Source organism: Salarias fasciatus, chromosome 14 (assembly GCF_902148845.1).
Source record: "Salarias fasciatus chromosome 14, fSalaFa1.1, whole genome shotgun sequence".
Taxonomy (NCBI): domain Eukaryota; kingdom Metazoa; phylum Chordata; class Actinopteri; order Blenniiformes; family Blenniidae; genus Salarias; species Salarias fasciatus.
Genome location: NC_043758.1, coordinates 31437903 through 31450957, shown reverse-complemented (window position 1 = coordinate 31450957; position 13055 = coordinate 31437903). Strand labels below are relative to the sequence as shown.

At 44.3% G+C, this 13055-nt stretch overlaps 1 protein-coding gene across 1 annotated transcript; it reads left to right on the top strand.

Annotated features, from left to right (window-relative positions):
- The first annotated feature begins 2029 nt into the window (after positions 1–2029).
- Positions 2030–11862, top strand: arcn1b (archain 1b). Its single transcript, XM_030108970.1, has 10 exons — positions 2030–2202; positions 4004–4267; positions 7914–8093; positions 8233–8438; positions 8516–8677; positions 8942–9107; positions 9348–9495; positions 10187–10295; positions 10372–10576; positions 10690–11862. The coding sequence occupies exons 1-10, from the start codon at positions 2200–2202 to the stop codon at positions 10777–10779; spliced, it is 1533 nt and encodes a 510-aa protein (XP_029964830.1). The 5' UTR covers positions 2030–2199; the 3' UTR covers positions 10780–11862.
- Positions 11863–13055: the final 1193 nt, after the last annotated feature.

Genomic DNA, 13055 nt, shown 5'->3' with positions numbered 1-13055 from the left:
CTTTTAACCACTCTCGCTCTCCTCTGTGTCGTAAGTGTAAAACCACTGTAGGAACCATGAGTCGTTGTTTCATGGTCCTGTTATAAACTTCAAAGACTATGGACTGAAACTGTTTGTGAAATGGCAAATATTTTTAATGCTAATGCAGAAATGGACCCTACCTCCTTTGGAATTCTGACTAAAAAACTATTCCTTGAATTCCTGCTTGTTCATTAATAAGTGGAAATCCATTTCCAATTTCATCAATTTACACCTAATGATCAATCAGCTTAGCTTACAATCCGGCAATCAGATGTCTGGCAAGAAGGAGTGCAGTGATGGAGCTCCAGGTTTCCTTTCTCGGCTAATCAATCACAGCAGTCCGTTCAGCTCCTGAGAGAGAAGAACGCCAACTGTCCTTTTTCTAGACTTTTTTTAAAATCACTTTCAGGTTCCAGAACGCTCCTGTTAGACGTGTGCTGATTGGTTCTTCAACTGATTCCGTTCTCATTGGTTTGAGGTGGTCAGTCCACACTTCCATCCCTCTGCAGGATTTTCTCAGTTCATCCTCCTCTTGGTTCTCCACTCACGTCTGTACAAAAAGAGAATTTTGTGACAGCACCTTATGTTGCAGATCAGGAGCTCCAAAACGCTTCAGTGTATCTTCTTCTATTCTGCTCAGCAAATAATTATGATCATCAGCTGGCACGCCAATCGAACCAGCATCTGATAGGGAGGTCGAGGTTCCATCTTCCCTTCCAGGGCAGTGCTGATCAGCTGATTCCAGGCACATGGGATACAACAACATCCACAACACAGGTATCCCAACGAACACTGCAACACTCATCATGACAGGGAGTTACCAAGCCTTTATGCTTACCAAACCAACCGGACGTCCAGTCGTCTCACCAACTGGAATATTCCTTCATTTCATGAGGGAAGAGCTGGAGTTTCAATCTGCAGTGTTGGTCAGCTTGCTATCAAAAAAAAGCAGAAGTGGGAGTAAAATCACGACTGTTAAAGAGCAAAGCAAAGCATGCAGCAGAGTGAGAAGCCCCATCTCCTGGGGTTCAGTTGTACCAGTCCATGTGATCAATACTCAGAGTCTATGCTGCCTTCACACTCACTGTTAAATCCAGGTGGGGCTTCTGCACAATTTCCTAGGGAAGAGGGTGGATTGAGACTCCACAACAACAGGAACCAGGAGAACCTGATGCTTTTAGATAAATGCCTTCAGCAGACTGACAGCATGGTGAAGGCCAGGACTGAAAGATTGTCATTGGGACTTTGTCACTTCACTTTGCTGAAATTCTACTTAGATAAATGTAAAAGTAATCATCTAAAAATCTGCTCAAGTAAAAAAGTAGCTTGTGAATATTATAATTCACGTTGAGTAAAAGCTACAACTTGATGGAGGTCACTCCTCCTTGTATAAATAAGAAAAAGAGTCATAAATCCAATTTTTATTTTTCTCCTCAAACTTGACACTGCAAGTCAAGAAGACTGGAAAGGAAAGAGAAATATTTCAATACCAAACTGTAAAGCTCTTATTTGCTTTGAGAAGGAGTTGATTTTGTAGGTGGGTTTTTCCTCCACTTCAGGTTTTTTCTTTTTTAGAACAGGATTTCCAAAGTAAGGAGGACAGTGAATTAAAAAAAAGTGTCAATAAACAAATAAATAAAATATCAGATGAGAATAAAATACAGAAACATATAAATCGGAGAAAAGAAAATGTGAAAGTTAAACAATACAGAAATATATACAGGCCTCAAAATTAATGAGGAAACACATTTTAAAAAAATCACCAAATAAATAAATAGACTGAAGTGAAAATAACAAAATAAATATTTATTTTCAGTCACATGTTTCTCATGGGAAAAAAAATTATGATATATCTATTTCTTGACCCATTTTTATATTCCTGTATTTATGGTGGTTTCGGTCCTCCATAGGTTCTATCACGGTTCTCCTGGTTCTCCTCTCCTCGCGCCTCCTGGCCATCATCCGGGCACCACGTCACAGGTTCCACGGTGGGCAGGTCGCGCGCGGCTCTTCCGGTGGAGACGTGGCTCTGCTGCCATATTGACGCTGCAGCTAGCTCGCAAGCAGCCGTTCCGAGCAGCCCCGGGTCCCCGCTTCACCATTCCGCCGGGACGAGGAGACCATCGAGGCGACGAACGCGAGGGACTGAAGACCGCCGGACCGTAACGAGAGACCAAAATGGTGAGTGACAGAGCCGAAAAACCGGAACGAAGCGGCTGCGGTCCATCGGGCCTAACGATTAGCATAACATTAGCTAACGCGGCTAGCTTCTCCTATCCGGTATCGACGTGACGATAATACCGGACAGGGCTTTTCTCAGGACGGACAGTGCCGCTGCTTTATCTCGCTGCTATCGCTGATTTAAAGCCGCGTTGTTTGATTCCTGTGGGCGAACACTGAAAGTGTGCAGACACCACTGACGGTCAGTAACTGTCCGAGCTAACTGCTGTCAGTAGCCGTAAGGGAGCTAACGTTAGCTGCTGTCACACACAGAACTCTGATTATCTCATAGACCTCTAATTCATGGACACATCGTGTTCATAAACCTCCAGATCGTGAACACTCAGTGGACTTCTGTCACGTTATCGTGTTGATTTATTCCTAATGTGTATTGGGTCCATACCATTTCCGTCTGGGCTTCAATTTCTTCCTTCTGCCTTTGTCAACGTGGATTTAACCACAGCCCCTTTAACAATGTCTCACACATAACAAAATGAGTTTTCTACATTATTGTCGCTTTTACTGCTTATGTTAAGTCCATTTCATCATGCTATGTGAGTTTTATTCTTGCAAAGTCTACGTTTAGCTACAACTGCTCTCAGTGTCGCCAAACTTCATTCAAAATTTAGATGAGTTTAAATCTGAAAAGCTATTTCATCTGAATAATAATCAAACTGTGATGAATGTGTATAATCTCATAAACTACCAATCATAGCAGCCCGGATCGGCGGGTGCATTGTGTCAGCTGCTGCTTTCATATCAAGGGAATACAATTATAAGGGCATGCCAGCCAGCTGCTGTGAGGAGTCAACATTTAGTTTGGGCAGACTGTCTTCTTATATGAAAGCTTTCCTGATGAAACAGCTGATTGTGCAGATATCTCATAAACTTCAAGAACTGCACCCTTGTGAAATAATTGAATTTACTCCTTTTTCTTTTGTATTTGTTTATTAGACTTGATATGTCAGATATGGGATATCAACATGCAGCTGTGGCATTAGGTTTTCACATCTACTTGAAAGAGATCTCCTTATTTAACTATGTAGTTATGGAAGTGTTTAAATGAGTCATTCTTTGCTCTGCGTACATTAAATTTAGTCCATCCAGTACTGCTCCAGAATAATCATCTGAATTGTGCTGCATGTGGTGCAATCACAAGTGTTCGTCATGTTTTCATCTCGAAGAAGCGTTTTGAAGGATCAATTGGATGGCACATCCACCATGTAATGATCATCTATACTGACCAAAGATTAGCTTTTTTTTTTCTCCAAAGCATCCATTCCTGCTGACTCCTCAAAGAATTCCATGGAGCACTTCAAAATAGATGCATTTATATAGAATAAAGTTTAGCTGTACTTAAGAAAACATTTCTGTTAAATTTATTCATATTAACAACTCGCTACTGACATTTTATGATTATATTTGATAGTTCAAGCCTTTTTAATAATTTGAGCTCTTGTTACTTTATCAAGCCATTTTAGCTGTGTTAGCACTCTCATATCAGTTTTTGCTGTGTTAGTTCCTTTAGCCTTGTTGGTCATTTGTTGGTCTTGAGTTATTTCTGCAGTTTTAGTCCTTCTCAACTGTTTCACTGCTTTTAGTTGTTAGGAGTTGGAGTGGTTTTGTTTTTTTCTGTGTATTTTCTATTTTAGCAGTGTTGTACCTTCAGAACATGTTGGGTTGTGGACCTGGAGGTCCTCAAGCCTCAGTGTGGCACTGACATCCCCTCCTCCTCTTCCTCCTCCTCCTCCTCCTCCTGCAGGTGCTGTTGGCAGCGGCGGTGTGCACCAAGGCCGGCAAGGCCATCGTATCGCGGCAGTTTGTGGAGATGACCCGGACGCGCATCGAGGGCCTCCTGGCCGCCTTCCCCAAGCTGATGAACACGGGGAAGCAGCACACCTTCGTGGAAACAGACAGCGTGCGCTACGTGTACCAGCCGCTGGAGAAGCTCTACATGGTTCTCATCACCACCAAGAACAGCAACATCCTGGAGGACCTGGAGACGCTGCGGCTCTTCTCCCGCGTGGTGAGTCAACGCCGGCAGTACTGACTGTTGCTACTAAGATGCTTTCGATTCTTTATATCCAGTCAGAAAGCTCAATAAGTGAGGATGAGAGGATGGAGCAGTCATATCTGTCCCTACTGTTCCTCCTTTATGTTCATATAGCCTGGTGGGCAGTCACTGCTTTTCATTGCTGTACTCCAATGTCAATGTGACAAATAAAAATCTGAATCCCAGAATTGGGTGAGATTCTGCACAGAGCGCTCGTGCTTGTTAAAGCTCCTGGATGCAGCCCAGCAGGTATTAGGTGAAGTCCTGTGTCAGCAGCACTGTCTCTGCAGGGCTAAACACTGCCCTCAGGGTGCTGGAGACGCCGGAGAAAACTGGAGCCTTCAAGGCTGCTGGGTTCACAACACTCGGCCTTAGCGTATTGTTTGCTTATGGATTATGAATGAGTATTAATGGCATTTAATACGCAGATCTTCACACTGACAGTTGTTTACAAGAGAACTTTGCAAATGACAAGATGCCATCTCCAGTGTTTTCCCTGCTGTGGTTTAGTGTTGTGTTGGCTCAGTTTGCAATAACGATAAAATAAGCCACAGATGGAGCAGATTTGTGAAAATGCTGGATAGTTTATAAAAAAAAAAATATTTCAGCAACACAAAGTACAAAACTGAAAACCGTCTGTTCTCAGGTTGTTGACATTGAGCTGTTTATCTTCAGTTTGAGGTTATTGCGTAGAGTCCAAAGGGTTGCACCCGCAGCTCTTCCTTTCTGTTCTACACATAAGCCACTGCAACAGCTTCAGTCCTTCCTGCCTTTGTAATGATGATCGCTTTGTTGGTATCATAGTTTATTCTTCAGTCTGATCAACAGGATCACCTGCAGCTCTGATTCACTTCAAAGATTAAAATCACACTGTTTTTCTTAGATGAGATTGTTCTTCTGTGTTTGGTGCTTGTTAGTGTGAGCAGCATGTTTAACTGCACAGCTGTTGTGATTTGGCAGTTTCAGCGAGGCGTTCAAGGACACTCCTCAGCGTTGGCTTTAAAGAAATGTGATCACAAAAAGCCCATTCGAGTGATGACCACTTCTTTTATTGTTTCAAATCTGTGCATGTCAGCCGATTTGACCAATCAGATGAAGCCCTGCTGCTGTAAAGGTCTGACAATAGATCATATTTTACTTCATTATACCAGCATGGTAGCAACAGGTGGAGAAATGATGCAAAGCAACAAAACATCATGCTGTTAAAATTGAGTCCAAAGAGGAAAAACTTTATTGGGGAGTCAGATCTCAGTCACCATCATTTCCTTCAATGCGTCGTTAAACCTTCGTTGTGTTTTTAACCACCATCTTGCCGTCCATGGAAGCGTCTGTCAACACACTGCAGACCGCGGGGCCTAGCTGGCTGTGAATGAGTGTGTCTTTCATCCTCGTATCATGTGTAGCGTCACTGCTGTGTGAGTCCTGGAACTCTCTGTGCCACATTGTGGAACTTTATACTCTCCAGGTTGGATCGGGGAGCTTTCACTCGCAGTATTGGATTTGATATCTGATACTGGGGTTGATATCAGTGCATCCCTACATATTACTATTACAGTACTCTTTGTCATCTTTTTTTTTTTTTTTTTAAGTTTTCAAATTATACAAACATATAAACAAAAACAGTCCCACACGGTGAAAACAAAACGGAAACGTTCAATATAAAAAGTTCAGCATAGTTCATCAGGATTTAAACAGATATCTAGGTATTACAGATATAGAAGTTTGATTGATTCAAAACTTAAATATTGCTCTCTTTGGGGATATCCGTCCAGCTAAGTCCGTAGAGGCCCATCTGTAGAGTCTGTGCATTCTCTACACCAGTGTAACTCTGCAGCCACTGTGAAAGGTTAGGCGGTTTGTCAGAGATCCACTGCAGTAGGACACATTGTCTAGCACCAAACAGAAGAACCTCCAACAGACTCGGCATACAAGAATTTAGGTTCAAAGCAGGATGTAAACCAAGGATACAAGACAGTGGGGTCAGATTCAGGTCTCGACCAAATATATCATAAATTTCTTTACAGACCTTACACCAAAAATTCCTAATGAGGGAGCTAGTCAAAGATACGATGATAGTATGATCCTTCTGAGATCTTGCATTTATTGCAGTTCTTGGAAAGTGTGGAATTGAATTTGTTCCTTAAGACTGGAGTGATTTGGAGTCTGTGAGTGATTTTTGAATTGAAATTCCTTGATTTTGTTGGTGAACAGACAGCCGACAGAGCCCAACCATACATCACCCCAGTCATGATCTGAGATTGACACCCCTAGATCTGCCTCCCAAAGCCGTTTAAGGTAGCCTGTGCCATCAGCTGGGGGGAAAAGAGCACCATAGAAGCACCTAGCTATCAGTTTCCGAGGCTCTGGATCTTGTAAAACTTCCTCTATGGGAGAGCAGGAGAACCCGCCAGGATATAACCTTGCTTTTGAAAACATAAAACTCCGGACCTGCAGGTACCTAAAAAAATTGTCTGGAGGGAAGGTCGTGCCGTTCAGTTAGCTGATTAAAGGAAATGACCGTGCCATCAGCTACTAGATCACCTATAGTACGAATGCCCCTCTCGGACCATAGAAGAAAAGCATTGCCATCAAGGCCGGGAGGAAAGTCTGGGTAGTTTGTCATCTTTTGAAGGAATTTCATGCAATGAAATATTTTTGATCAAGTACAATGGATTCTGGGAAAAAAAACGTTTTATTCAAAGAGCAGACTGTTTGATATAGCCTGTTTTACTTCAGATTGTGAGTTTTTTTTAAGGTGCTGACTGTGTTATAGTCATTGAGATGTTTCTGATGTTTTTGATCACCATATATACAGAAGATTATTAATACAGAAAAAACCCCATTAAAATCGTCTTATGACCTTTGAAGGCGAGTTTTACTGGATCACATTACAGTGTGAAGTAACTTTCAGGTGTGTACGTCTCTCAGAGGGAATTACATTAGTGCTTTAACAGTGTGTGATTATCTGCTGCTTGTTCGCCAAAACAATGACCTGAAATAACTTCAGAAACAGGTTTGAACCCTCCCATTTGTGACCTGGTGTAGCTGCTGTAGTTCTGCTCATTCATGACTTTATTCTGCTGTCAGCACTGTGCATTTTCCCTCACACGTCAGGCAATACCTTCTAAAGAATCAGTCCATGTTAAAATTGCCTTGATTCCAAGTGTTTCTGGTTCACGAGCGTACCTGAACGCCACAGGGTTTCACACCACAGTCAGACACAAAGTGAAGTTGATGAGGCTCCAGTTGTTTTCGTAGCACTTCTGAACATCAGATAAGCTGTGAAAGTAACGGGAGACGGAGGCAAATATTTTTATTGTTGTTGTTTCTTACATTTTTAATTGCTTCACTGTCTGTAAGCAGACAAACAGCAGTGAGCAACACGTAACTTAAAGGTGTGGCAGTCTCAGAGAGCAAGGGCTACACTTTTGTCAACAGTCTGTGGCTTATTGACACAGTTTATCACATGTTCAGCATTTCTCCAGTAACGAACCGGTTTCGTCCCCTTACTTGGTGTTATGCTTTCTCTGATACTGGCTTTATCTTGTCGGTGTGCTTTAATGGATCCAGCAGTAATGTAATGTTCTGTCTCCTGATTGTCGTCTCCCTTCCCTCCCAGATTCCAGAGTACTGCCGTGTGCTGGAGGAGAGTGAGATCTCCGAGCACTGCTTCGACCTGATCTTCGCCTTCGACGAGATCGTGGCGCTGGGCTACAGGGAGAACGTCAACCTGGCCCAGATCCGCACCTTCACAGAGATGGACTCCCACGAGGAGAAGGTGTTCCGCGCCGTCAGAGAGGTGAGAGCTCGTCTGGATCGCTCTTAGCGTTTCTGCCGTCTCCATGGAAACGGAGCCTGAGTGTTTCCAGAAAGTCTCGTGTTGCTCGTTGCAGCTTCAGTTCTCAGATAAATGTTTTGTTCTCTCTCTCACCGTTCAGACCCAGGAACGAGAAGCCAAAGCAGAGATGAGGAGGAAGGCCAAGGAGCTGCAGCAGGCCCGGAGGGACGCCGAGCGCTCCGGGAAGAAGGTCCCCGCCTTCGGGGGCTTCGGCAGCGCCGGCATGACCAGCGTGTCGTCAGGGTCCATCATCACAGACACCATCGTGGAGCCCGAGAAGCCCAAGGTCACACCAGCAGCAGTCAGGTAGGGCTCCCGGGAGCAGCCTCCTCCTCACCCCTCACCCAGTGGGCGGGGCTTCTCATGCGGCGTCTCCTCCTCAGAGCGAGCGGGCCCAGCAAGGCCCTGAAGCTCGGCGCCAAGGGCAAGGAAGTGGACAACTTCGTGGACAAGCTCAAGTCTGAAGGGGAAACCATCATGCCCTCCTCGGGGAAGAGAGGCTCCGACGTCTCCAAAGCCCTGCCCCCGCCCGTCAACGTGGAGAGGTACGCAGCCCACCACCAGCCACAACATTATGACCACCGTCAGAAGTGTTGATGAGGAAGTTACTTTAAACATTGGCTAGAAATGTTTTTCTCTGAAAGTGATCCAGGGTGGAAAAAGCAGTGAATTTTTAACGGGCTTCAAGTCCCTGCAGTTTGCTGAAACGGATCTTTTTTGGATCTTTTCGATGAAGTCGAGCCGTTGAATCTTGGCTCACAGATGTCACTGGTGTGTTTTACCGTCCTCGCCGTGCGTTTCCTCCTCAGCGTACACCTCCGCGTGGAGGAGAAGATCTCGCTGACCTGCGGCCGAGACGGCGGCCTGCAGAACATGGAGGTCCTGGGCATGGTGACGCTCCGGGTCACAGACGACAAGAACGGCCGCATCCGCCTGATGATCAACAACAACGACAACAAAGGTTTACAGCTGCAGGTGAGTGCACGCAGGAAAAAAACAAAGTGGTTCCATACACAAAGTTATGCATGTATGAATTGAAGGATTTTGCATATTTTTAGCAATCAGTTTTTAAAAAAAAAATACAAAAATCCAATACAGCTGTTTTTTGGATTTCACTGTTATTGACGTCAGAATGTGTTCCTCCTGCTGTCCAGTAGAGGGCGCTCTCAAACAAACAGCAGATCGTTCTGATTACCCGTCTCTCCTGCCTTGCAGACGCATCCCAACGTGGACAAGAAACTGTTCACGGCCGAGTCGGTGATCGGCCTGAAGAACCCGGAGAAGTCCTTCCCTCTAAACAACGACGTGGGCGTGCTGAAGTGGAGACTACAGACCACAGACGAGTCGCTCATACCTCTAACCAGTACGTCCTCCCAGAGCTCTGCAGCCTTTCTGAGATTTCCCAACAAATGGAATTTTTCTAGTCGGGCGAAACATGTTAATCATCTTAGATGAAGAAAGAAAATCTTCCATACTAAAAACTGACATGGCATTTCTAACTACAATCTCAGTACTGTATATTCTGTTGCATTTCTTTGCTTTTGTAGCCAATTTTAATTATCTCTCCTCCTTTTTTCCTTGTATTTTTTTCAGTTTTAGCTATTTAAAATATTTTAGCTGTTTAAATCATTTTAGCTGTTTTTGGTGTAGTATTTTTTGGAGATTAGACCATTTTTGAAAAACAGTGCGGTGGCCAGAGGAGACGCTGTGATAGGACGATTTATGTAAAACTTTAACTTATAAAATAAAATCAACAGATGGTCTATGTGAAAATCAGAGTCTGGTCAAGACGACTTGATTGTAGAAGCTACTGATAGAGACCAGAACATGTTCTGAAACCGAGTGCTTTACATGTTTATTTGCGCTCCGAAATTTGGCATTTTTGAATGGGTTCTGATGAGACTCGGGTTCTTTTTGAAACCAGCATTGTCGCCCCCTGCAGGAATTTACGTGGAAATACAGTTTTTCTTCACTTCAGCATTGAACATGAGCTTCGCTTGCTACCAGCACGTTTGTCTGGGCCGGAGCCTGACCTGTTAACCTGTGTCTCTCAGTAAACTGCTGGCCTTCAGAGAGCGGCACTGGCTGCGACGTCAACATCGAGTACGAGCTGCAGGAGGAGAGCCTGGAGCTGAACGACGTGGTCATCAGCATCCCCGTACCGTGAGTAACCCGCTCCCCAGTTCACCACCCGCCAGTGGCGCACCGCATGCTAACCCGGCTCCCCCGCCCCGCTCAGGTCCGGCGTCGGCGCCCCCGTGATCGGCGACCTGGATGGAGAGTACAAACACGACGGCCGGCGGAACGTCCTGGAGTGGTGCCTACCCGTCATCGACGCCAACAACAAGACGGGCAGCCTGGAGTTCAGCATCGCCGGCCAGCCCAACGACTTCTTCCCCATCAACGTGTCCTTTGTGTCCAAACGCAACTACTGCGACATCCAGGTGAGCTGCCGCCGGGGGCGGGGCCTGTGGGTAGGCGGGGCCTGTTGGGCCCGTGGGGTCGGAGCCTGAAGTTGTTTTTTTCACGTCCTCCCATCTGGTTCTTGTCCCCTCAGGTTACCAAAGTGGCCTACGTCGATGGCGACAGCGCCGTCAGATTCTCTTCAGAAACCTCCTTCGTCGTCGACAAATACGAAATCCTGTAATCCCAAGAAAACCACAAAATCAGAATAAATAATAAAAAAAAATAAATCAAAAACCCACAAAAAAAAAAATAATGCATAAACAGAAAAAAGAGTCCAAATCTACGCTACAGAGAGAGATTTCTGATTTGCTGGCTGCCGGCTGTGTGTTGGTCTGAGAGACGCTCCTGACAGGCTGAGAGCAGCGCTGGTGTATTTATATGTTTGTATGAGAGAGGAGCATCTATATATAGAGTTAACACACACACACACACACACACACACAGGGAGGATGGATGCTGTTGTGTTGGCCGAGCTGAACTGTACAGAGGACGTGAGTGGAGGACGGATGGGGGCGACGGGGCCCTCCTGGCCCTCCTGGCCCGCCTCCTCCAGCAGCTTTTTTTTTTCTTCAGCCATTCTCCGCCTGCTCCACCTATCGATGTCTCACCGTTAGCTCTCCTCAGTTTGTTTTTCTTTGGGATTAGAATCTAGATTGGGCTCTGTGCTCGGCTTATACTGTCTGTACTGTGCGGTTGTCATCAGATTGATCTTTTGTACCGTTTGCTGTATCGTTGTTTCCCTCTGGTTCTCAGCCGCGGGGCGGGGCCGACCCATCTGCCAGTAAACACATTTGACTGCCGCATCTGTTGAACCTTTCTTTTCCTTTTGCTTCTTTTTTTTTTTTTTTTGTACACCATTGCTACCACTCCTCACGTCAAGCTACAGAAGAGCCGGCCGGTTAGATCAGAACCATAAAGAGACTCTGAAGGAAACATGGCGGAGCAGGTCTGAGTAGTGACCCAGGTAAGCAGGACGCCTTCCTCCACCCTCCTCCACCCAGTCGTCCTCTACTGACTCTCACTCTACATCCACATCAGTCACAAGATGACCTTTGCCTCTCATGGTTTTTCTTTTTCTTTTTTTTTTCTTTTTTTTTTTGTTTCATTTGTACTCCCCAGATTTCAGTTTAGCGGGTGTGTGTGGGGGGGAATGACTAGATGGAGCATTTTTAACTAAATTGCTGAAGGGGAATCTTAACATTCCAGTGTACACTTAGGAAAAGAAGAAGAATCTTTAATGGAATAAAATGTATTATTGAAAATGGAAATCCGGCTTTGGCTTTTTGTTCTAATTGACTCAAACATTATTCATAATGGAGTCGTTAGAGGAGGAAAATTAAGATTCAACTGAAGGAAGAAATGCAATGTTTTCGGTTCTTCATATAATATTGTTCTTGACTTTATTCCCAGTGTCTTAGTCTTTCCGTTTTTTTTTTTGTTTTTTTTTGTGATTGAACGACGACAGTTTGACATTATGTAGAGTTTATTTATGACATTTTAACATAGTTCCCCACTTGTTGGATGTCTTTGGTCTTTGTCCAAACAGTTCTTTATTGTCAGTATTTCTATATGTTAAGGTTTTATTCTCAACAATTGACTTGATTCATACTTAACGTCATTTCAGTTATTTACAGACTTGTGATCTTTGATGTCAATCTTGACATTTTGCATGTCAAATTTTTCAACATTTTGTAGTGGCTTTAACTTTTTTTAAAGCGATTTTATATTATTCTTGGCATTTTACTTCTATTTACAAAATGAAGTTGACGTCTACTTTACGTTCACTAAAATTGGCTTTAAATTTATAATTCCCCACATTCTTTTTAACAAACAAATGTTAAAACTCGGTTTCCTTTATTTACATTTTTTTTATTTGATCTCAACTTCATCTGATACTTGAACAAGTGAGGTTCTTTTTCCAGTCTTAACGCTAAATCCTTCAGTGTTTTCCTCTTGTTTGAATACTGTAATTTTTTCCCTGTGTTGAAGGCAGTTCATGTACAGTCAGTAACAGAATCAACTACACTTCAGCGTGTTTTCTAGAACAAATCGACTGAAAATGGAGATAATCTGATTTCAAGTTTTCGTGTAAACGGGAAACTTTTCTGAAACGAAACTGCAGAAATGTTCCATTTCCAGTGGAATCGTTTTGTGGTCCAGTCTATTGGGGAGGAGGGGATTGTCCAGTGTCTTCTGCTGCGTACCTCCTCAGGGTTTGACATACCCATGTCTGCCTACGATCAGTCTTCAGCGAAACTGGATCAAGACGCCTCTTTGTCCTGATCTATAAGCTCCTCCTCCTCCGGTGACTGGAGAACAGAGGGCAGGCGAGAGCAGGACAACAGATGGGTGATCGGAGGGAGGGGGTGGGGGGGCTGCTCCTGGTGGACAGGGGCTTTTCGGGGTCAGGGGGCGAGTTCAAGAGAGCAGCGTCCTTATTTGGAGGGCGAGGTGTTG

What these genes read in the sequence shown, in the direction of transcription:
- arcn1b (XM_030108970.1), top strand. An exon ending in CCGCCCGTCAACGTGGAGAG is followed by an intron (nt 8,678 to 8,941) that starts GTACGCAGCCCA and finishes TTTCCTCCTCAG; the next exon opens with CGTACACCTCCGCGTGGAGG. An exon ending in GCAACTACTGCGACATCCAG is followed by an intron (nt 10,577 to 10,689) that starts GTGAGCTGCCGC and finishes TTGTCCCCTCAG; the next exon opens with GTTACCAAAGTGGCCTACGT.